The sequence below is a fragment of the Apaloderma vittatum genome, unplaced genomic scaffold (assembly GCF_000703405.1).
Source record: "Apaloderma vittatum isolate BGI_N311 unplaced genomic scaffold, ASM70340v1 scaffold3710, whole genome shotgun sequence".
Lineage (NCBI taxonomy): Eukaryota > Metazoa > Chordata > Aves > Trogoniformes > Trogonidae > Apaloderma > Apaloderma vittatum.
In genome coordinates, this window is record NW_009692699.1 from 33,806 (window position 1) to 58,466 (window position 24,661).

General features: G+C 36.9%; 1 protein-coding gene across 1 annotated transcript in view; it reads right to left on the reverse strand.

Annotated features, from left to right (window-relative positions):
* Window positions 1-20,280, reverse strand: part of SEC24B (SEC24 family member B) — a 39,454-nt gene extending 19,174 nt beyond the window's left edge. Inside the window, exons 1-6 of the mRNA XM_009879402.1 lie at window positions 19,578-20,280; window positions 13,928-14,113; window positions 8,919-9,023; window positions 4,297-4,377; window positions 2,478-2,659; window positions 5-189 (exon numbers count right to left, since the gene is read on the reverse strand). Of these exons, the coding sequence (XP_009877704.1) occupies window positions 5-189; window positions 2,478-2,659; window positions 4,297-4,377; window positions 8,919-9,023; window positions 13,928-14,113; window positions 19,578-20,271 (1,433 nt within the window). The 5' untranslated portion in view covers window positions 20,272-20,280. The remainder of the gene's footprint in view (window positions 1-4; window positions 190-2,477; window positions 2,660-4,296; window positions 4,378-8,918; window positions 9,024-13,927; window positions 14,114-19,577) is intronic.
* Between the last annotated feature and the right edge of the window lie 4,381 nt (window positions 20,281-24,661).

The window sequence follows — 24,661 nt, forward strand, 5'->3', positions numbered from 1 at the left end:
TTACTCTGGACTGCAGTTTAATTTTCTAAGATCAGAATTCAAGTTAGGCACAGGTGCTGGGACTGAAGATACAGGTAAAATATTTCTATCTTGTGTAAGGTTTACTGGTCTCAAGCTTTCTGGCTGCTGAGAATGTTGCAGACTTAACCCTCCTAAGGAAGAGGACAGCTGGTTCACACCCGGATATTGCTGAAAAAAGTAAGGGCATTGCAAATGGGTAAACACATAAATACATTTAAATATCTACCTTCTTGTAATCACAATGCTTCCAGATATGTATTTAAAACAAAATAATAAAAAGATACAGCATTAATTAGTAACAAACCCAAACAAGAGGAGAGTAGTATGGTACAAATTTAAAAATGTTAAGACAAATGTGACATACCTTCCAAGTATGTATCACTGGACAAAATTCAAATTGATGATACAAATCAACATTGGAAAGTCACACACAATCCTTCAAGCTTTCCAGGCATAAGAAAACAAGCTGCTGGAAAGGCTCACAATTTTGTTCCCTCTTCAAAGATGTTGCAATGTAACTTTTCCAAGTTACAGGAATTGTTTTTATATATTTATTTTTAAATCAAAACAAAACACCACACAAGAGGAGAAAAGGGTAGGCTGGAAGGCACCTTTGAGGTCTGGTAGTCTAACCTTCTGCTTAAGCAAGACTAACCGCAAGCTTGGATCAGGTTGCTCATAGCCTTGTCCAGCCGAGTTTTGAAAATATCTAAGGATTGAAAATTCCACACCAAAACCTGTTCTAGTGCTTCCTCAGTCCTATTCTGAAGAATTTTCTCCTTGTATGTCCAACCGCAATTTGTCTTGCTGCAACTTGTAACGACTGGGTTTTGTTCTTTTGCTGCGTACTCTGAGTAAGAGCCTAACTCCATCTTGCATTACAGTGAAAGTGAAGCTAATTCTTTCAACTTAAAATGAAACAAATAAAAAAAAAATTTAAAACATTTCCTCCAGGTCACATGGAACATTATCTCCATAACAGTGAAAGCATTCCTGGATATTACATGCTAACTTATGGTAGTACATGCAGATCAGCAAGGAATTTTCATCACCTACAACAGCAGAGTTGATACCTTTGCCAGCTGGGCCTTATTTCTATGTAAATCAGTCCATTTTGGTTTTTTACACCCTTTCACACACACTTTTCTGCATAGCTTCAGCATTTGTATTTTGCCTCAGCCTCTCCTTCAGATTCCACTGCTCTTGGGTGACTCGCCCACACAACTGCACACAATGTCTTGGGTGTTTGGTGCTCTCTTTACTCAGGAAAAGCACGTGGACTCAGGCAGCCTGCCCAACCACACACCTGGCACAGGCCCCGCAGAGCTCCTTCATCTGGATCCTGTGCCATGCCTTGCTGAGAAGGTGATTTAATGATCAAGACAATAGCCCACGGTCATGCTAGCCAAGCATTTTGTCATGCTGCTTCATCATTTCCTATCAATAAAGCTCTTTGAAACACCAAACCTTAAAACTGGATGCTGCAAAAAACCCAGTGAAGCAAACCTGTTACGCCTAACTATTTGGAGAGACACTTGAAAATTTAATTCAAAGCCTTCTAATAAGAAATTAAGATCCAGAGCTATGACATCGGCATTATACTTAACATTTATTGTCTCAGAAATTATAAAAATAATATATAAAAATAAGAAAAAGAAGAAATAGATCATGCACAAAACACTTTTCCCATCAAGTGCAAGGTCCTATTCCTGGGTCAGGGCAATGTTTTTTATCAGTGCAGGCTGAGGGATAGAGAGCAGCTCTGAGAAAAAGGACTTGGGGCTACTGGTGGACAAAAAGCTGGACATGAGCCAACAATGTGCACTCGCATCCTGGGCTGCAATACGAGAAGGGTGGCCAGTGGGTTGAGAGAGGTGATTCTGACCCTCTGCTCTGCTGAGATCTCATGGAATATTCTTTCATGCTCTGGAGTTCCTAACACAAGAAGGACATGGACCTGTTGGAGCATGTCCAGAGGAGGCCACAAAAATGGTCAGAGGGCTGGAGCACCTCTCCCGTGAGGACAGGCTGAGACAGTTGCTCAGCCTGGAGAAGAGAAGGCTCTGGGGAGACCTTATTACAGCCTTTCAGTACTTAAAGTGGACCTATAAGAAAGATGGAGGCAATCTTTTTAGCAAAGCCTGTTGCAACAGGACAACCGGCAATGATTTTAAAATGAGAGACAGTAGATTTAGACCGGATATAAGGAAGAATTTTTTTACAATGAGAGTGGTAAAACACTGGAACAGGTTGCCCAGAGAGGTGGTCGAGGCCCCATCCCCTGGAGGCATTCAAGGTCAGATTGGAGAGGGCTCTGAGCAACCTGATCTAGTAAAGATGTCCCTGCTCACTGCAGGGGTGCTGGACTAGATGACCTTTAGAGGTCCTTTCCAACCCAATGCATTCTATGATTTGGAGTTACTTCATAAAATAACTTTTAAATTAAAAATACAAACTTGTGGATAGCGCTGAAACCCAGGATGTTGTCCTGGATTAGTGGGCTGCGCAGGAGTAGGTGGCGCTGCATTTTGGTAGCCAGGCTGCAGTGTTGGATATCCGTAACCAAAGGGCTTAGAAGCTTTTGATGTTTGGGGAACTGATGGAGCAGGAACTGGGCTACTGGTCACAGAACGTGTCTCTGGAAGGACAAAAGAAATCCCACAGGTATTGAATACACTTACTCTTTCTTTCTTAATTTAAATGTAAACTCATAAATGCTTAACAAACAACGCTTCCATTTATAATTTTTTGCATTATCAACCGAGTCACGCTGGCTCAGCGCAGATAAACCAACTAGCAAGGAAGACTACTGCAATTATACTGATAAAGGAGGTACATATGAGACAATAACTATAAACTTGTGTAATTACTAATAAAATGTTATTTTACAAAAAAAACACCCTAAAACATCCAAAACCCAAGCAACTTCAGAAAAAAAAAGTATTTCAATTTAATAGAAATAAAAAACCCCTAAAAACCACATTTGCACTCAATATAAACTGCAAAAGAGATCATTCATGCTTAGTCTCTTCTCTCCTACTTATGAATGGTGTTAAAATATAAGGCTAAGGTGACAGAAATATTCTCTGAATGTACACACAGAGCTTTTATTCCAGTAATGCAAGTCCCTCTGTTACATCGCCACAGCACAGTTTAGTCCCACTGTTTTTGAAGGCTAAATTGAAAGTAACACACGGATGTAAACTTACAGAAAAGAGTTGTAAAGGGATGAAACTACTCTTTAGAGATATCTACAACTGTAAGCTAAGTTTCAGAAGAATCTAAGCTTGGTAAAATCCACTGGTAGAAGCAGTAGGTGAAGAAATTAACCACTCAAGAAAACCAACCACCACGAAATGACGTTTGCCATGAGCACACCAGGGGAAAAAAAAAAAATTTTAGAAAAACATCAACAGGTCAAAGAAATTTAAAGTTGATCCTGATACTCTTTAAGCAAAACAGAAGGAAAAAGTTATTTTTAGAATATAGCTTCAGCAGAACCAAAATGGTTAGTTACTAGCTGAGGAATTAGAATTCATAATCCCTTACTGTATAAGCTAGACGTTCTGTGGACAGCAATACAGCTTTCTACTTGACAGAGATTTCACTCTACATAGGATCCCAAATTTAGCAAACTACTGAAACATTTGCATTGCTCCAGCGTCTGAGAAACAGCCAAAGGGGAAAGATGCATCCAAACTGATGCAATTATCATTTAAAATATCGGCTAACATACCTAGATTGAACAGCATCTTCTCCACCTGCTCTCAACATGACAATTCTACAGATTTCAAGACTGCTGTAGTCTGCTAGCAGGTTAATTTAGAAAAAACCCTAACACTCCTGATACTTTGAGAGATAGAAAGAAGAAAAATAGCAGTCATTTTCTTCAAATGAAGAAAAATAGAACAAAATATCCTGATTCAAGCTGATATCATTGGTCTCTCCGAACTGGAGTGGTATGTCTACAACGATCAGCTACTAACCTTGCCACAATCAGGCATTCAGTACAACCTAGAGAAAGATGCCTGCTTTCACACAGAGAAATTTTATTAAACAGTTACTCCAACTTCAGTGTTAAAACTGAAAAGGGATTGAAAAAAACGAGGTATGTTTTCTCTGAATATTGCTCCCAGTCCTTTCACAGGCATTTCCTTTCACCTATTTGCTAGTTACCAATAAACACAACCAGAAATAGGAAAAAACCCCAATAAACAGTAAACATTTAAGTCTTTAAATAAACAATACAGAACTAATATGCATTAAACTGCTCACCTGGATAGCCACCTCCTTCCAGGGCATCATAATTGTTCAGAACCGGAGAGGCACTGGTTGTAGTAGAGGAACTATCAATTGCTGGGGAAAGAAAACAATTCAAAGTCAGTTGGTTCACAAATGGAAAATTTTGGAGAAATAAGAGACTGAGAATTTTTTTGAAAAACTTTGGTAAGAAACTGTTAAGAAAGAACCTGGGAAAAAACACCACTTCAGCCCTAAGACTTGAAAGCCACTACCACTGCAAGGTGGGGGTGGGGGGGTGGGGAAACATAAACAACCAACATGATACTAAAAAACAAACAAGCACATGCTCAACAAATAGCAAGAGAGATCAATGGGAAAAGGACAAAAACAATGAAAAAAGTTGCTTCTTGCTTTACAAAAATATTTTTGTAAACTAAAAGCTCTTTCTAGGCTACATCCACTGAAGCTATGTACAACATTTTAAAAATAGTCTCTGCGGTGACTTCCTTCACAACTTCAAACAGAAGATTCCCATCGTCTTCAGAGCGATTATGCACCATGCCCACCTTCAGCAAAACTGACACGTATTTAATTCTCTCTTCCTTTCTGTGCCATTACAATTCTGAGCCTGTTTTGTTTTTACACAAGACAAGAGGTCTCAGCTTCAGTCAGAATAAACAGCTACTTTTGGAACAGTCAAAAGTAACTATGTAAAAAAGTAACTCCGTAAAATTAAGTAGTAAAAGTTATCTAGCCAGAAGTAAAAAACCCACATGAACACATACATAGATGTTAATACTGAAGAGGCTCCTGACGGTTAATATTTAGTTCACCCTAAGCATGTTATCTTGAACATCTTACTGTAAAACACCGCAAAGAAAAACATATTTAAAAATATTTCTTCCAGTGCCATTTCACATACATCTCCAAAGAAAAAGGGCTAAGGAGATTAAACATATCTGCTCCTTAAAACACCCCAGGCCATGAAGTGTGATAGAAGAGTATATTTAAGAATTCAAAAAAATCCCAAATATATATTATGTATTTTATATACATATAACTTTTGTGGCAGAAGACTCAAAAGAGATTCACTCCAAATGTTCTACTCAGAAGGATCAACTGTGACCACACATCCCATTATGAAACTATTTCAGGTGAGAACTTCACTGGTGGAACATTTGAGATTTGATCCCACTTCATTTGAGATTTCCAAGTAAAGATTTCCTGCATGTGGAAACACCATCACTGACATGTGGGACATGTTAATACTATGGCAATATCGTGACCATAGACTATTTTTGAGCATTCTGCCAAGGAGCAGAACTACTCCAAAACCATGTAAACCTAACAGTAGATTTTATTTAGCACTGTGAAACTCATACATGTTACATTTCCAGATTGTTTTTCACTGCAAATTTCCTTTTTTTTTCCCCCTAAAGCTTATAGAAGAACCTAACTGCAGAATTTATCTTCCTACCAAATATTATCTTTCTTTCTGCTCTAGAAATTGAAGGAAACAGAATTCATTATTTAGTTCCCTGAACAGTAACACAGCTTTTAAAGGTTTTCTATGTCCTACGCTACAGTGAAGCCAAAATATATTTTTATTAGGTCAACAAGATCTAGATTTAAGGTTTTTCAACAAGTTTTACATGTCTGACCAGAAGTTAGTTTTATATCTAAAAAAAAAATACCAAAAGGACATAATAAACACAGTTGTGAACACAAAGACACTAGTTCAAGCTTTTTGGTTTAACCACTACATCACTCTTAATAGAGCTGTTCCCACAGTAAATGGTATTCATAAATTATACCCATCTATAATATAATTCCATATAAAATGAGTTTGCTCTTTTCACTAGGAAGGTATTAATGGTACAGTGAGCTGCAACGAAGAAATACATATTTCACAAACTTTGCCATAAAAGTTAAGAGAAACTGATTTGAAAAATATATGAAAGAATATATTTTAAAAGCTCGCTGTAAGTAAAAATAATGCAACTTAGTCGTATTTCTACTACTTCCAAAAAAAAATATCACTTCTGATATATGGAAAAGTTCTACTCAGAGAGTATAATCTCAGCTTCTTGAAACACACACAAGGTCTGCTTAACTTAAAACGATGAAGTGAATTCTATTACCGAGTACCCTATATACTTACTGAAGATCCTTCACTTACTGTCTTCGCTTCAAAAAACTTTCAAGTTTTGTAACATACTCTTGTAAACTGTCAAAGTCCCAGTGCCTCTCCATTGGAAAAAAAATAGTTGACTCAAAACCAGTAAGATGTACAGTTCCTGACAGAGCAAAAGCACCTTCAAAAGCCTAAGCTGGTCACATTATCATAGAAATCTCACAGATTCTCCATCAACAAAACCAACAAGAATTTCCTCAAAATTAAGCAATATTTTTCCTATGCTTAATATTAAGCTACAACAGCTGTCAAAGTTCACTATAGCATAGTAAGTAGTAGACCAGAGAATGTATCAGGAAGACAAAAACATTTATATAGAGAAAAATATATTACATAATATTGCTTAGAAAAAAACCCACAAACCTAGAACATGCTTTAAAGTTGAATAATTATTTTACCGACATAACGTTTTCCTTCACAGTTTTCAAGAACTCTTTTGCAATATAATTAAAGACATTAACTAGTAAGAGTGATGAAAAATTTGAGAAGCTACACAAACACAAGGAACCAAATGTCCAACACCTATTCTTCATAAAAACACTGGCACAGCCTGAGCTAGAAACCTGTTTACAGAATCTATTTAAGATTTACATTAACTCCTTGTTATACAACAGGGCATAAAACAGGATGTTTATTAATCAAGTAGCCTACCTATTGAACTGGGTGCCCTTTCACTCCTTCATAAAGGATAAATTTAAATACAATGATAGCTCAAAGGCTACAAGCTTTAGTCAAGTACACAACTTTAGAGAGAAAGATGGCAGGGAGTATGAAAACTTTGTCTCTGGTAGGTTCAGGCAACAAAGTAAGGAGACAGAAATTGCGATCGATAACAAAAAAAAATAAATCTGACATAGCCTTTGCCAGAAACCTTAGCACAAGATTAGTCAAAAATAAAAGTCTGCAGAAAATTTGTGGAGCTGGTTTCTAGCTGGTAAAGCCTAATTATATACATAGCACTAGGAAAAAACCCGAGTATCTAAAATTAGGATGTACCCTTAGATTTAAGAGGATAGTTATTCAAGAGTTACTATGCATAATTAATACTAATGCTCGAGCCTGTTGACAGATTGAATATGTTACCAAAAAAAAGGGTAAGAAAGTAAAGAATCTGAACCAATAATCTAAAATAGCAAGTACTGTATGGGATATGCAAAGTATCCTAATACTTGTGCTCTGCTAAGGATGGGGGTAATAGTATCACTTAAACTGATATTATTGCACCCCCCAAGTACTGCCCTTCTGTGTCTGGAACAATGACAAGTGTCTTCAGCTGAAAATGCCTTCCTCCTTGGAAAAATACCAACAGCAACTATTTTCTTCTAATGTGCTATTACTAATTCAATATAAAAGTTTAATCAATATTATTCAAACCGAAAATACGAATCCATCATGGGCATACTGTTCTTAATTATGACCTGGATGTCATCATCATTTTGCTCTATTCTTCATGATATCATTAAGAGCACACTAAGCTATTTTTACAGTATTCTAGTTTAATAAAATTAAATTATACAGCACTTACTTTTTTTCTGCCTAGTTACAGCATAAATTATAAGCTTAAAGAAAAAGTTTCAAAAGTTTGGTATCCCAGGCTAATAATCAAAGCCAGCACTCACAAATGGGAGCAGTATATCAGCACAAGCCACGTGCTATTATTCCATTTATCGACAAGGGTAGATGTCTAATGTTTAAATCCAAAAAGCTTTTTACACTGTTACCACAACTACATAGATTGTAAAGATTTTTGTTTAAGTTCAAAGAAACTAAAGCAGAAAGAAAGATCACACTCATAAAATGATGTCATTCTGAAAAAAATACAGGTAGAATCCTTGCAACCAAGAACATAACATTTTGATTAGAACAAACTGTTTTTTAAAAAAACCCCAAAACCAGATTAAGTTCCCTTTAAGATAAGGTTAAAACTGAACCTATGTGTCTGACCATAGAGATACAGTTTAGAAGGAAAAAAAAAAAAAAGCAACACATATTTACTGACAATCTTCAAAAGCACACTGAGTACCTTTCGATATATACTTTATATGCTAATCATAAGAGTTCCCTAGGTGTAAAAAGAAAAACAAAGTAAACACTGTTTAATATAATGATACAAATAGCAATCTAGTTGTGTAACATAAGCAATTACCAGCGTAGGTTCTAGAGCTGGTTACCTTCAGTTAAGTGTTTAAAACCTACTGTGAAGCAAAGTATCAAAAATATGGGAGTCTTCCAAGTTGTGAATATTACTTTGTTAGATACATAAAAACATCTGATATGACAAAAAAAAGACCATTTGCTGACCACTACTGAACTTTTTGTTCACTAATAAGAGCTGGGAAATATCTAGTTAACTTGACATGTGATGACTCAGCGGGATGTTTTGTCTTGCAGGGGGGATGGAAAAATGGAACAAAACTTGAGTAGGAAGAGAACAAGATACTGGTGTAAAGCTAAAGCCAACCTGCTTCCTCATCCTCATCATCCTCTTCCTCATCATCTGAACTTGATGACAAGGGAGCTGGTGCAGAGCTAGCTTGGTTATTAACATATCCACCATACTGCATGCCTGTGGAAAGCACAAACATAAGAGTCAGACAGACAGGAAAGATGAGAAACGGAAGTCACAAATCATTGCATTAAAAGTGAGAGAAATTAGCCTTCTAGAGAAAATCCCAACATGCAAGTAATTAAATCTACAACCCTAGACTACAGAACTATGGTTCATATATGACCATATGAGCAGTACAGCAAAAGTAGCTTTTAGTGGACCAGTTTTGCAGAGTATTAGTAGCACATGGAAGTTAGCAAGAAATTTTATACAATATGTGTGTGTACACGCATGTACGTCAGGAACTTAAACACACAAAGACTTTCTATATATCTGTATTTAGTGTAATGGAATACTTCTATAAGTTAATACATAGAAATGAGTTCCTTCCCAAATACATTTGAAATTGTGTTATGAAAACATTACTATTAAAACTTTTGCTTGGCACATCTGCCTCTTTTTAAGACAGTAATAATTCACATCAGAATTCTGAATGCTGTCAGAAATTAATGAAATATACTGCTGTTGCAACATATGAGTAGAAACACAGACCTCAGTTACACAGCCTGTGAAATTTGAGCTAGGTAAATCAGAAAACTTCATTACTTTTAAATGAGTGCCTAAATTCAGGCTCATAGACCCATATTTAAGCACTAAAAGCATCCACTTCTAAGACCTGATGACAATGCAACAATTGTTACCACTGTCACCTCCAAACCATAATCTCTCAAATTTTTTTCATAGTGGTTTGTTCGGGTATTTTTGTTCTGTTTTTTTTAACAATATCTACTCTAAACATATGTGAACAACACACAAAAGCAACACATACATACACCATTTTAAAACAGAGTAAAGCATGCAGCAACAGCTTATAATTAATTTCCTATATTATTCATTATTGATAAAATTTCAGCACCTCCAAGAAATCTTAAGTTTCTCTTGCCATGGGGCAGTGTTAGCAAGGACTTTAAACATCCTGGTAGTCATGCAGAAACATCCTAAATAAATGCAATTGAACACTGGTTCTCTCTTAGCATTCCAACGGATTGCTAGAGTAAGAAAATATCCTAATTCTTCAAAATTAATCAAAATTCTCCAGATTCTTGAGGGTCTAGGATTTTTTTCCCCTGCAGTAGCACTGTGGCACCATTACCCTTATTTCTTTTAGTGCTATAAAGTGCTACAGAAGTGTTCTATATTGTGCATTATCTGAAACTACCATAGTAATTAATAGTCCATCTTTATTTTATTTAAACTATAGGCTAAAAATGATGTTAGTTTCACGGCTTTTCTAAAAAAGGTTATCAAATGAACCCAAGAGGACCCCTTCAGTTTCACTTAGGAAAAAAAACAAAAGAACCAAGGCAAGGAATATCAACTCAAACAGCTGAAGAAAAGAAAACAACAAACAAACTAAAAAACCGGACCAAAACCATATCATAACATTTTTGAGAAGCTGAACGGTCAAACAGAGGCTAGGGTAAAAAAAGACTGACATCACTTTATTTACTGCATTAATATTACCACAATTCTAGTCAACCTTCTCCACAGTACAATGATGAAGGCAAAATCAAGCCAAGCACAACTGAGGAGGTGAAATGCTTCAGCTGCTCTATACAGCTAAAGCATAGAACTGGCTCAAGTGATTCATAGCCCCATCTTTCATGAAGGCTACTGGGTGCACTTGGTAAGGAGGAGGCAAGAAAATCATTCTCTGCACAAAACCAGACTACAACCAAGGAGACTACACCTTCTCTCAGGCCTGGGAGAGCTAAAGAGGAATAAAACAGAGCAACTATATTATTGTGAAGGAGAAAAAAACAACTTAAATTATTTAACATGCACGTAGAAAGGAAAAAAAAGTCAGGGTGACAAGAAGAGATGCAATGTAACACAGAGAACCAAATTAAAAGATGAGCACAGCGAGAGAGTGAAAAGACAGACCTCTGACAAATACCATGTGCCAGGGATAGGAGAATAAAGAAAGTAAATCTACCTCCGAAGGGCATGCCAGTGCAAAAATTCCAAGCATGGGCAGATGAGAGGAAAAGATTGAATCAGTTATTCTACTAATGCTACTTTGGAGTCTTAGTGTTTTTTTTTAAAACAAACTTGTGCTAAAAGTCCCCTTTTCCAGTCATTGGTCACATACATAAAGGATGCATGTGTTCAGAAAGAATATGGAAAAAGATTAAAAAATATACTAGTGATACAGAAGTTTAGCATTCATTAACTACGCCACTATGAATCCTCTGGAGGCAGGGCTGGTTTGACTCTTACCAGTCTTTTGAGTTTATTCTCATTGTCAGCTATACCACAAATTTCTGTCTTTAGAATACTCCTGCGTTGTACTAGCACAACTGTCCTGCCGCAAAAACAATCTGAGAACTCATCTGGCCCTAAAATAGCTCAGTTTAAAAAGTCAGTTCTGCTTAGTATCTTTTACAGAGTTGTTAATAATGTTAGACTCTCCCACTCTTCAAACTGCAAAAGCTTATTTAGAAATCATTGTTTATTTCGAGTGAGAATACTTCATAGGTCTAGTTCAAAACACAGCCATATAATTTAAGTTGTCAAAAATTTCCTGGACTGAAAATTTCTAAATCCTGCTACCAGTGCAGTTGTAACAATATTGCACTCAAAGACTTAATCCCGCCATAGTTTACAGACACCTAGAAATGTAGCTGGGACAAGAACTCATTTGCCTATGAAATAAGCCAATTATTTAGGTATTTTAAGTACAATCATGCATACCATGAAAGACTTTAAAACTTAAAGCGTACATTTTATGTGGCTTAAGTTTCATAATGGAGGCCCCACCAAGCACAAATATGAAATAATCACATGCAAAAGTAAACTATATTCTGAAATTCTGTAACTGGCTCTCTACCCATAACCTTCATATTTTCACTGAATGTATTACGGCATTAAGATCTTAATATTACAAATAGTAGTTCTTGCAAAATGAACCCTCCTCCTTTAAGTCTTTGCTTCAAATCATTTTCATTTACTCATCAGCTGCTCTCATCAACAAAAAAAACTAGAAGTCTACAAATAACATCCTGACAGGGGTCACATTTTCTAAGTTCATGTCTAGGATGCCATTTTCAAATAAATTCGTTTATTTGCATTACATTTGCATAGATATTTACATAAGATTAATTAGGCTTTAATACATTTTAAAGCGTTTGTCCTGTTAGAACATAGCCCATTATATAAATAGAATAGTTTAATTCTATATAGGAATGCCCACACAGGACTTTTAAAACAACAAAATCTACTTCAAAAATTAATTCAAACTGTTTTTCCAGTGCTTTCATGTGAGCAACCGTACTCTATAATAAAAGAAACTCATTTCGGTTAATCTCTGCATGAGAAACACATATGGAATTCTAACAACACAAACGTATATTCAGTAGATATGTTCTATTTTTTTCAGTAGGTTAACTTCTACAAATAAAGTTATCACACTTAATTGTTGATAAAAAGGTAATGCGAGAGTTCATAGAAACATACACGTGTGATACGCACATGGATTCATTACTGATTATATTAATGCAAATACAGCTAGATTGATCCAAACTTCTGACAACTTATCTTTATATTCCTGACAGAATTATATTGTTGGTTTTAAAGTGTGCTCATTCAGCAGTGTATTACAATAGCCTTCACTGGTGTGGAAGTATTTGAATTTAGTGAAGGGGTCAGCAGCGACCACACTGATGTGCATTTAATGTACCAACTGCTTGCACATTATACAGCAATCACTGCAAGAACATATACACTACACATCAAGGTGAGCACAGTTAAACAGGTAAAATATTTTTTTCATTAGAAATATTTATATTTCTTTGTAAGATGAAGCTACAGGGTTTTGCTAGCAAGTACACCTACAGTACAAATTCTACTCAGTATCAAAGTCAACTACAATATCGTAAAAGAAGTGGGCATGTTTCCAAAAACTCCTTTTCCTTAAATAGTACATAGGACTCAATTTCCTTAAATAGTACATAGGACTTTATAGCAATGAAGAATTATTTTTTTTGCCCATAAGATAAACAGAGTTGATTCACAGACAACTTATTTTACATTCTCTGCTCCACTAGGAAAAGAAGGAAATAAGGGAAATATTCATATCACACTGTTCTGGACAAAATTAATGCCTACTTCCACCACACACACTGAATTCTTTTTCTGCAAGAATTGAAAATTCTGACATTATCAGGATACAAACACAGCCAACCCCCCTCCCCAAACACCACCACAGTGCAGTACATTAGTTTTGGAATACTAGATACAGAAACAGTCAAGAGGCAAGTCAAAACATCAGCACAGAACTAGCATGGCTGAAGAAGGCTCAGGACCCAACTGATTCTCTGTCAAGAGGCTACCAACATCATAACAGGAAGGAGCTTATACAAGAATTCCCCCGTTCTCCCACAAGAACTCTTACAGCAGCTTTCCACGGGAGCTTACAGTTAGGGAACAAGAAAACAATTCTATCAGTTTGAATTTAATGCTTAAACTTGCTCTGTTTCCCAGTGCAAATCTGTTTTTTTCAATAGAGACTGATTACAAAAGCTACTTGAAAGACCTTCTTCCACAAAATTAAAATAGTGAGCAGCTTCTTAGAAAAACAAGGGAAATTAAAGAAGGGCTTTTTGAGGAAGAGACATTTAAGACTGCCAACAAGACAAACAAGCCGAAGATGATATATGGCCAAAGGAAAACAAATAGAAGAACTAAGAGAAGCTCGAACCAAGGTGGTATAAAACAAGAATGCTAAGGAAGCCCGATGAGATGCAAGAGATGTACTCCAGACAGAAAAACCCAGAAGAGCATCAGTAAAGCTTCCAGCATTCATGTGCACATGTGGAACAGGGCACAAGTCTGTACTCTAATCTCCCATTCCCTTTTAGTACCTTCCTGAAGGGCCAACTCCGATGACTGTGTAACAGAAGGTGAAGATCGTGGCTGTGAGGAAAGGCTTGGGGCAGGTGTCCTTACTGATGAGATTACAGCAGAGGAAGCAGACGTTCCAGCCACAGGCTTGGTAAAGGGAACGCTCTGGCTCATGGAATGCATGGGCTGTGAAGAATGAACGCCACCTGAAAACACAAGCAGAAACGCTTTGTTTGTATTTGCACAGACGATTATACAACATAATCATATCTGTCTGCACAGTAACTACAAAAACAGTACAGTACTTCAAAGACAGATGTCTTCAAACAAATGTATACAGAAAATTTGGGTTTTTTTTTTAAATTAAATGCCTATAATGTTAAAACTCTGTTAAAATGAACAACTTGCTCTGATAACTAACAACAAAAAGGAAAGCATGATGCAGTAAGAACAAGATTAAGCAGAAGCTAAATTGATACATTTTTGATCCATCCCCAGAACTCCGTGCTCTCACGGGTTCCTCTTCCCATACAGGGGCAATGCAGTCCATGTGCGATAGCTCCCTCTCAATATTTCTCCCACAGACAGGAAACCTGGAAGTTAGCTGTGCAGCAGACCAATATTCTGCTCCCCTCACAGGGCTGGCACTTTGCAATTTTGGTACTCAATTATGAGACCCATATTCCAACCAATCTGTTTCAATCAATTCTGAGTATTCCACAGAACTTCTGATGTGTTTTAAACATCTGGACTAGATATAATCTGCTTAAAAAAAAAAAATCAGATTAGTGCTATGAGAGATTTAATACAGTCTAGCTGAAATTCCTATCAGATAAGGGCAATATAACTTCAATTAAGTTAGCTTTTAAGATGTTTATAAGTTGAAAAAATTCATCATACTATGATTTTTTCTAAAAAACCCCTGATTGATAAAGCTGTTAAAAATAAAAGAAATGGTTTGAACAATACTATTTAGTAAACAAACACAGAAACTAAGCAAGAACAAAACTCACTGTTTGTACTAGTAGACTACTTAAGTTACAGAAATTACTAGAGGATGCACATGTAATAGTAACTTTGCTTCCTCTTCATATACAGCAGCGTAGTTCACACAGTCCCTGACTTCTTCTTAAATAATGGAGTTGGTGTCTGAAACAACTTTATAGAGAAGAGGTGGCTTAAAATGATCCTTCTGTTTTCCAGTTCACCATCAAAATTAACAGCGTACATTTTCACCACCTTAACGGAGCTTTTATTTATTAGTTTTCAAATACAATGTAGAGCGTACATACAGCTTTTTCACAACCATTATCAGAATATGTATTCCTCCAAAGTACATGCATGCAGCATTTCCTATTGCTAGGTACTTGCTAGAACCTCTGCTTCTACACATGATGTCTTGTAGACTCCCCACAGAAGCATCAGGACCGGTCAGCAGAAACGTTCTTGTCAGGGTAGGTACACAGTTTCCTCAAGCAAGATATGCAAGTACTTTGCAACATTAATATGCTTACCCAGGTTTTGAGGCAAAGGAGAGTTGTTTAAGGGGTTATGTATTTTCAACACTTCAAGTGAATACAGCAATGCCTGCAGCAATGAGCATTGCTGCTGAGTGTCACAGTTACATGTTGAAAGCCAAAACCAATTTACACCTGGATTAACTGAAGATGTAATACGTTCCTGCCAAGTACTAATACCTATTCTCAAACAAAAATTATCCAAAATATCATTGAAAACTACGTGGATCCTTTACATGTATTAAAAAACCATATTTTAATATTTTTTTTTGTACAAAAATCCAACCTGCCGTATTATATGTTAAATTTTATTTGGTGACTCTGGAAAGCTTTCGAAAGCAGTAAGTAACCAAGACCAAAGGAAACATCTGGACAAAGTTCACCTTGAAAAATACATAAGGAGTAACTATCATGACGATATAATCTAATAGCATAATTATCGTAACTTTAGATTTTAATTTTTTTCTTCCTTCTGGCCAATAAAGAGGTTGCATTCTGTCATATAAGTACTGATCAATATAGAATGGCGTATTTTAGCTGAACACAAAGCTGGCCTGACTACCAGTTCAGAGTACAAGTTTCTCATCAGTTTATCCAGGACAAGCCATATAGCCCACCCAACATTCCCACAAATTGATGTCATGAGAAGCCAAGTATTTTGGTTACAAAAGCCATGTATGAATAGAGATCTACAGCTAAAAGGTATGTAAAAGGAAGAATCCACAGAGCTGTGCAAATCAGCAGTGTAATTCATCAATTTTCCTATACGCTACCACTTCAAGTTTTTATTTAGTCTCCAACTTGAGACCTACGGGCAGTAGTTAAGTGGTATCACCACAGTATCTTCCCAAGTTTTCAGAAGAGATGCAAAAAAAAAAAAATAAAAAAAAAATCACTTTTGAGTTCTACAGCTGTGATCTTGATCTCCTGCCCTCCCAATCTCCCTTGCTTGCAACTTCACATGCAACTTCTACCAAGAGATTTATCACCCCCCTGCAGCTTGGTTTCCAATAGCATGCTATCTCGCTGACTTTCTGTATCTTGGGCGCTGTCCTTCCTCTTTTTCCAACCACACCTATATTAGCAGATTTACAGGATTATAGACTACATTTGTACAGAACTGGGGCAGCAAGGACTTTAAATCCTGATCTGACATAAGGGGAAGTAGGTGCACGAGATAAAGAAATTAAGGTGTCTCCTGCTCAAGCAGACTGTCTACGATTACAGGACAGCAGATATGACCCAGGAAGCAAAGAAACCTCTACTATATACCCAGAGAAGGAGTTCTCTGTCCTACTTTCCCCAGAGAGGAGTCCAGTAGAATTTGGGCAGTCCGGCTGACATCCATATTGACTGGAAAGAACTGAGAAAAATCAGAGTGCGACAATCTCAGCTAAAACATGCTGGAAAAACATTAAGGAAAGCTACTGACCTAGAAAGACAAAAAGCCCGAAATAATACAAAGTGTGTTATTCACACAGCACACACTGTTTCTGGATAGATTCATACCAACACTGTTCTGCTGAAATATAGAATTCAAACCTAGAAGAAGGCTTTTCTGCTACATGATGGTAGTTTAAACCAGCAAGCAGAAAAATCTCAAATAAAATATTTCTCTTCTACTTTATTTATACTTCCCAAAGCAAAGAAAATTACTCTCACTAGACACTATTAATCAGAACAAGTCAACTCCTAGCATAAGTTTCCTCTTAAATTTCTTCCAGTGAAAACTCAGCAAGCTTCACTAAAAATACTTCAGTCATTTCAGACAGTGGCTGCTGAAGTTGTATAAAAATGGTCTGTTGCAGTTCTAAGTCCTTAGTACGAGACACAGAGCAACTCACGGGTTTGATCCTAACAGATTCAGCATTTTGGAGGCTTTCCAAGGCCCTACACAAATTGTTTTCTTTAAAAATCTAATTGTAAGTCCAATGCTTAGAACTTTTCTGATTCAAGCAAAAAATTACTAAGCTTCTGAAAAGCTCATGCCAGCCTATGTTTTCTGAGTAAGTCCTGCTTAAATCCACAGATTTTATTAAAAACACAGCATTCTTGTATATAAAGAATGTTTCATTTTCATCCCAACTTTCAGTGTTCACTGACTATACAAAACTGCTACTTAAAAATATATTAAGACAGTAGTATCCCAAGTGACAGTCTAAGATTTGTTTATTTATAATTTAAGGATTGTAAGGAGTCTTTCATAGAAAGCACACTTAGGAATTTCAGTATATCTTAAATTTTCTTTCAATAAATTTTGCTAAAAAACTATACACAGAACAGACTGCAACTGTTTTCTATCATCATTTCCTTCCTGGAGAACAGCAGGGAGGATGAAATATTCAGAAAAATTCCTTCTTTCAAATCATTCACCATTTCCTTAAATTCCTTGTGTGTTGTACTCAGATACTTTCCAACGACATACAAGAACTGGCAAATAATTTTCAAGATCCAAATCCATTTTTTAAGGGCTGCAAACAATTAGGATACTCTGTATATAATCACTCTATGCAAGAACAGTAAGACTGCACTGGAAAACTTAGAAAGCACATCAACATCTCAAAAAGTAATCAATTATCCTAGGATTAAACAATTATTTACCATCTTTCATTAGCCTTCAATCACTCCCTTAAGAGGAGCACTGAACGGTTCAGAAATAAGACTATCAATTGCTCACAGTGCTCTTGTCGATCTGGTCAGCTCCACCGTTTCACCTTTTAAAACAGTTGTTCCTTATAAAAAAATACCGTTATGAACAAAACAGATTTCAAGACACCACCAAAGGAAATAAAATTAACAGACATCCAAATCAAAAAATCCTGCTAATAAAACAGTAACAGTCTGAACAAACACCAAGTCATTTTTATGTGACTGCTGCAAACTTACTGTTCTGGAATGATACGTGCATTCTGTCAAGTTCAGCTGTAGATTCTATGCTCAGCGGAATCACTTTTTTTGGCCAGAGTTTTAAACCCTTAGTTCTTGAAAGAATGTATTTTTAGGCTCAACTCTGAAACGTCATTATCTTCAGGAGTTTTTTAAGGAGCTCCCTATTTTTCTTATTTTAAGCAGTAAGCTTAGAATGCTTTATGCTTATGAAATATTATAGAAAAATCACACAGAGCACCTCATAAAGACAGAATTAAAATCTACTAATATTCAAAATACAAAAAACGAGCTCAAGGATGACACCCTAAATCCTAGTCTTAGTGGGGGATGAGAGGGCAGGAAAAAGCAATATTGAAACCAAAGTCAACTTCGGTATGGATTGAATGACCTTGATTTAAGCTTTGCTGGTTTTCCCAGGCAAAGCTTCACCATCATCAAAACCGTGTTCTTTCATAAGTCCTTGGTTTTAGAAAAACTCAGCTACAAGGATTCCTAAAACAATTCCAGTGTGGAAATATAATCTGAAATACCTGGCATAAAAAAGGAAACCGTCTATAGTTCTTTAATACCTGCCTCAGCAGAAAATCGTGAGTCTTGCATAGCTTACAAGTCAAAAGCGCACAAAGTCAGAAAATTACCAGTATAGAAAGAAGACCAAAAGTTTCCTGCACAAGCTATCGCTCTCTTGAGAGGGAGAGTAAGATGCTTCAACATGGATGCACTTCCACAACTCTGATCTCTTCCATTCCTCCTACCAAGTACTGCCCACTCTATGAACCTGTACTGTGTTTTCCTGTGAAGCAGAAGCTGCAGCTACTGGCAGTGGTTGAGTGTACTTCACCTCAGCTGGCACCCTCACAATTTCATTCTCTATAGCTACATCCATGCTAAAACCAACATGTGTTTGCTTACAAACACCAGCTAAAATGACTAAAATTGCTTACTTAAACACATACTATACACTCCTTCAGAACTGCATGACAAAATTCCCTTCCAAGGCTGCTCACGTTAAAAAAACAACACGGAAACCAATAAACTCAAAACATGCCCCAAATAGTGTATCTTTCTGTATCTCTCGGTAGAAATCTGTCTGTAACACGATTAGCTGCTACTGTGAGGACTGTGTTAACCAAATGTAAAAAGCTTCAAAATTACAATACAGAACTTCACATAGTGAACAAGTACAAACCACCAAAAAGGATGTGATTTCTGACATTTCCCAGACACACCTGATTGTTCACTACCCTTCAAGTTGACACTGTACCTGTATTTATTTGGTTGTTTACTTTAGTAACTGATCCAGTGAGATTCCTGGAGAGGTCGTCTTGACCGCACTGAGCAGACGAAACAGTTGCTAACGTTGTACTGTATCCCACGGGACCATGCTGCTGAAGCGAATGAGGTACAGATGTACTCTGGCTAGAAAACGTCTTTGTCTCTTTGAACTGTCCAATAGCAGGTAGGCTCTGAGAGGTAAATTCTTGCCCATACACACTGCCAGCAGCCATAGGAGGATAGGAAACATTAGGATACATGGCACTAGAAACCACAGGCATGGTGTAGCAATCAGAATTAAGGGGAAATCCCTGAGATGTAATCGAAGAGCTGACAGAAGTGCTGTAGTGATCACCAAACATCAAATATGACTGCTGAGCACTTGTATGCAAGTAGGACACAGATGATACTGCTCCTTGAATAGGTCCTTCAGCTGGCCCCACCGTATGGGGAGGGGTTTTGTTATACAATTGCTGTGACTCCTGTGTATTCAACACACTGGTACCCACAGAAGATGTCATAACATTTTGTGCTGGTGTTGAATAGTAAGCAGGGTAGTAACTTGCTCGATACTGATTATCCAAATGTGAAGCAGCAGCAGCTTTATTGGGCACTTGGGAATAGTCCTCTGAGGGCGCACTGTAGTTTGGAGGATGCGAGCCATAGCCAGAGGGGAACGGCATCTGACTCTGCACAGGACCTGAAACAAAGAGAAAATGTCACACGTATTAGAGGTGCATCTGCCAGTAGTGCCAATTAATTGGTTTCTTCTTTTTGTTTTCTGTCACTATTTTTGAGGTAAACTTCCATCAGCATAAAGAGAATAAATGAAGTATAACCCATGCAAAATACAGTATTTGAAGTAATTTGCAAACACACACAGAAGTAACAGAAAAATAGATTGCTTCCATTATCAAGAGGTTTCCATGCCAAGACTGTATGTCCTACATTTGTATTTGAATACTTTTAAGAGTTTTTAGGAGGTTAATATTCAAAGAAATAGCGAGCAATAGTAAGCACCAAACATGTTTCTAAGTGTCCAAATACAACAGTATGCCTTAACGAAAGCGAGTGAATGCAGAAAACAAAAGTTTCAGTCAAAACCAACATGCCAATACATAAAAATGTAGGTATCCTCAGTATCTGATCAAGGCAAAGCTCTACAGGGCAGTTATTTTTGTCTTCTATCTTCTTTTGTATTATGCTTTTACAAAACCCGTCATTTTTATGAAACTATGAAGTATCTGACAAGGCACTTTATTCCTATTTACTGTCTGATACTTACATTATGTACAAGAGATGTTGGTATTAGAGAAATTGACCTCTGCAGTCACTGTAACTGGCTTGGCAACAACTGGTCCAGCAAGGGTCAAGCAAGTACTTGTTTGCTAGAGACCAAATGTTAACTATTACCAAGCTGTTTTTTTTTTTTAATGCCAGCTGATCAATGGTAAATCTGAAAGTTCTTCCAGTTCTTTTCCTGAGCTCTATTTTTATTTTCTAATAAATCACAAATGCATTTCCCTGGATAACTTCCTTTTAAGATTACCACATCCTACCGCTTACCTCACATTGAATGACTCCGGTGCTGTTTCCCAGCTCTTGGTGAACAGAAACACAAGCGCAACACTAGGCCACTCGCAAACTAAACAGCAGTTGCGATAATACCAAATCATTGATTTCCCCCTTACACTTTCAATTATTACAAAACATCCAGTTTTAAAATTCTGAAAAGTCACTGTTCTCCAAGTAACATCTAGATGTTCTACGATTAACTTGCAGTGCAATTTTAACAATGAATTTGTTAACAGAATCCTGTAAGCAAAGAACATAATGTTCAAAACTGCTTTCTGATAAAAATTAAAAATGCCTTTTCATAATTGACAATCCAGAAAAGTTGAGCAGAAGAGAAAGGACCTAAAAAATGAACAACAGTAACTTGGACAGCCAGAAAGGCACTTTGGGAAAGTCTAAGGAGCTTAAAAAAAATCACATCCTGAGTTTTGAGAAGAATATGTAATTATGTTTCTGATTCACTCTTTTCTTGAAAAAGTGGGAGCTACTTCATAGAGCTCTGTGGTTTATTCTCCTTTAAAGGAAAACGATTTTGAGTTACCAAGTCATTAACAGCTACATGAACTTTGGCAGACTTGTGAACTGCTTTTTTAAAGTCTGAATGAGCACACTCAGAAGTACACTAACAATTTACGTCTGTCAAGGCTTACTGCTTTAAGCAGTTATATCACATAAGACTGCAATAAAAAAATGTTTTCTCTTAAGAGTCTGTACCTTCGTTCTACTAAAATGCACAGAATAAACTAACTGAGCAGGTATAATTTAGAAATTAGTTTAGGAGCACCTAACTTCTAACTAAAATCTTGCACATTACATCATCTGCTGCGAAGTCCTGCAGTATTCAGCTCTGGCTCAAAAGTACACACCATAAACAAAGACCACAAAATCACCAACACAAACACACAAAAAAATCAGTCTCTACATTACAGAATGCCCAAGTCACCTTTATTCACATTTTAAAGAAGAGACATCTGTAAGTTTAAAACTACACACGAGCACACAAAAGTATAAGTACCATGAGGATCTCACCATAACACACCTGACACCTGAAAAATTATGCTTTTGATTTCAAGCTTCTGCTGCTTTAAAAGCAAGTTTTACGATTGCAGATGAAAGACTATTCCCATTAGCTAAAGTAAGTTCTTTGTCCATTTGTTGATAAAGAAAGTGAGTAGAACGTAGTTTTTGTACTGCAACTAGTAGCTAAAGCCACTAATGACGACTAGATAATTGGACAGTTTTCCACACTGGAAATCTCCTTCATTTTGAAATCTGGTTAACTGCACAATCTGTTCTGATGTCTCAGGTACTACCTTCCTCCCAAACCACGTGACAAACCTCTCAAAAAACTCTCAGTGAGAGGATCTGAAAACCTTAGCTACACACCAAAGCCATACTGCTAAAACTCTGTCTCTATAATGAAAGCAATGAACTTTTCCTTCCAGAAAAATGAATACTTATAATGCTTTAATGTATAACTACACAGACATTACCAGATGAACCTCAAGAGACTTATGTTTTAAGGGGGAAAAAGCCATCACACACAAAAAAAAAAAAAAAAAGAAAAAGAAAAAGCTTCACTAAGCCTTTACCACTATGTGAAAGAACAAAGCTTTGCTTGCTAATGTCATGTTTGTTTCAATTTTATGTCCATGCATTCTCTCACCTGAATAATTAAGCCATCTGCCACACATCTCACCTACACATAGCCTATGTACCCTATGACACCACCTTCCTTTCTAGTCAAGAACACCTGTTCTCTGAAACTTTTACCATCCCTTTACTCACCACAGCTCCCTCACCTATCCCTTACAGGATGGAAAGAGGGCAGCACTATGTTGCCTTAATTGCTGGCAAACAAGCCAGCAAATCAAGCTACGCTGAACTCTCATAATGTCTCAGTCACAGAATTTACATCTAGGTCCTTCATTCACTCAGCTTCAAATTTTCACAAAATATTCAGGACTTTTGTACCTTTCAGATCCCCATCCTCTTTAGCAAATGTAACAAAACTATCCAAAAGATCCTAAAGTCTGAGGAGGGGATGGGAAACAAGGCTAAATAACATCACAATGTGAATTATGGTACCAAAATGCTAGTAAAGATATAAATGCTAATCTTACAAAACAGTTATAGACAACACGGAACAAAAATTTTCTGGAGAACCACAAAGATTCAACAAAATTATCCTCTCAACACTACATTTCAGTACATTAGATTATTAGCACTCAAGTCATCCATTGCTACTAGAAGAATCATCTTTTAGTCCTGATTTAACAAGCTACACTTTATTATGCTGAAATTACAAAACATATAATTTTCCACTTAGTTACAAAGCCACCTGTAAAACTACTACAATAAAAGCTTTCTGAGCTCAGACTTATGAACCAACATTCCAAACAAGGGCCATTTTAAAAAAAAAACCAATTTCAATATAGCATCCGAGAGCATGGTAAGAGAGAAAGAAAAGAAGAAATACAAGAAGGTTTTTTTCATTTTTTTAAAAAACGATGCAACTTAAGTTATACTAAAACTAAAGTCACCAAGGGTCTCAAATGACCCTGGTCACTGGGCCTGGCAAAACTTTTTAAAAAACAGGCCAAACATATTTTTTAATTATCACTGTACATGCAACAGGTTGCATGCCTTCTGCAAAATACCAGCCCTTCTTTCATCATATTCCAGTGAAAATCTACAATTTAATTACCTTCCTTCTCATTTAATTCAGTGACTTTTGCATTATCTGCAAGCTGAGTCAAAGCTTACTTTATAGGCATGCAAAATTTTCTTAAGTAAAAAATTTTTGTACGTAAAAAGTTTTTGTACATCAGTACCCTGCATGCTGATCCATGCAGAAAACACAACTGGGTCCAACATAGGCTGGCCACAAAATAAAAGCATTTAATAGTAGGAGCTAAAACTCTATGCAAGGAAGAGGCCCAACTTAGACACTAAACTGTCATTAGGTGGGGATGAAAATGATACAGGCATTCCAAAATGCTAATGATGGGTATTAATAAAGAACTGATTTTATAGTGCACCTATTTAAAACTGAGGAACCATCCACCAATTATTTTAATTCATAGCACAGTTAGTCTCAACGCCTCTCCATCTGAAAAGCAACTCGGTATTTTGTGACTTCGAACTACTTTACCTTTGTTTTCCTGTGACCCACATTCCAGCGGTCCAATCTTGTTTATTCGACTCACACCCCAAGATCGAGCTGTGCGACTGCCTACCCACCAACTGCTTCTAAGATCATGACCAGTTACGAAGTAAGCAAGTACTCTCCTCTACAATTCGGGGGTTCCTGCCCGTACTCAGGCGCATCAGCCCGAGCCCAGGCCTGGAGGTGCCCTGGCCTCCAGACCATTCCCCAAACGCCACGACACGGGCGCCGTGACACGGACCAGATCCCAATTTGCGGGAGAAGGGGATACCCTCCCTCTCCCCCTCCCTCCTTTCGTGAGGCTGGGAGAGATGGCGCCTCTTTTTTTT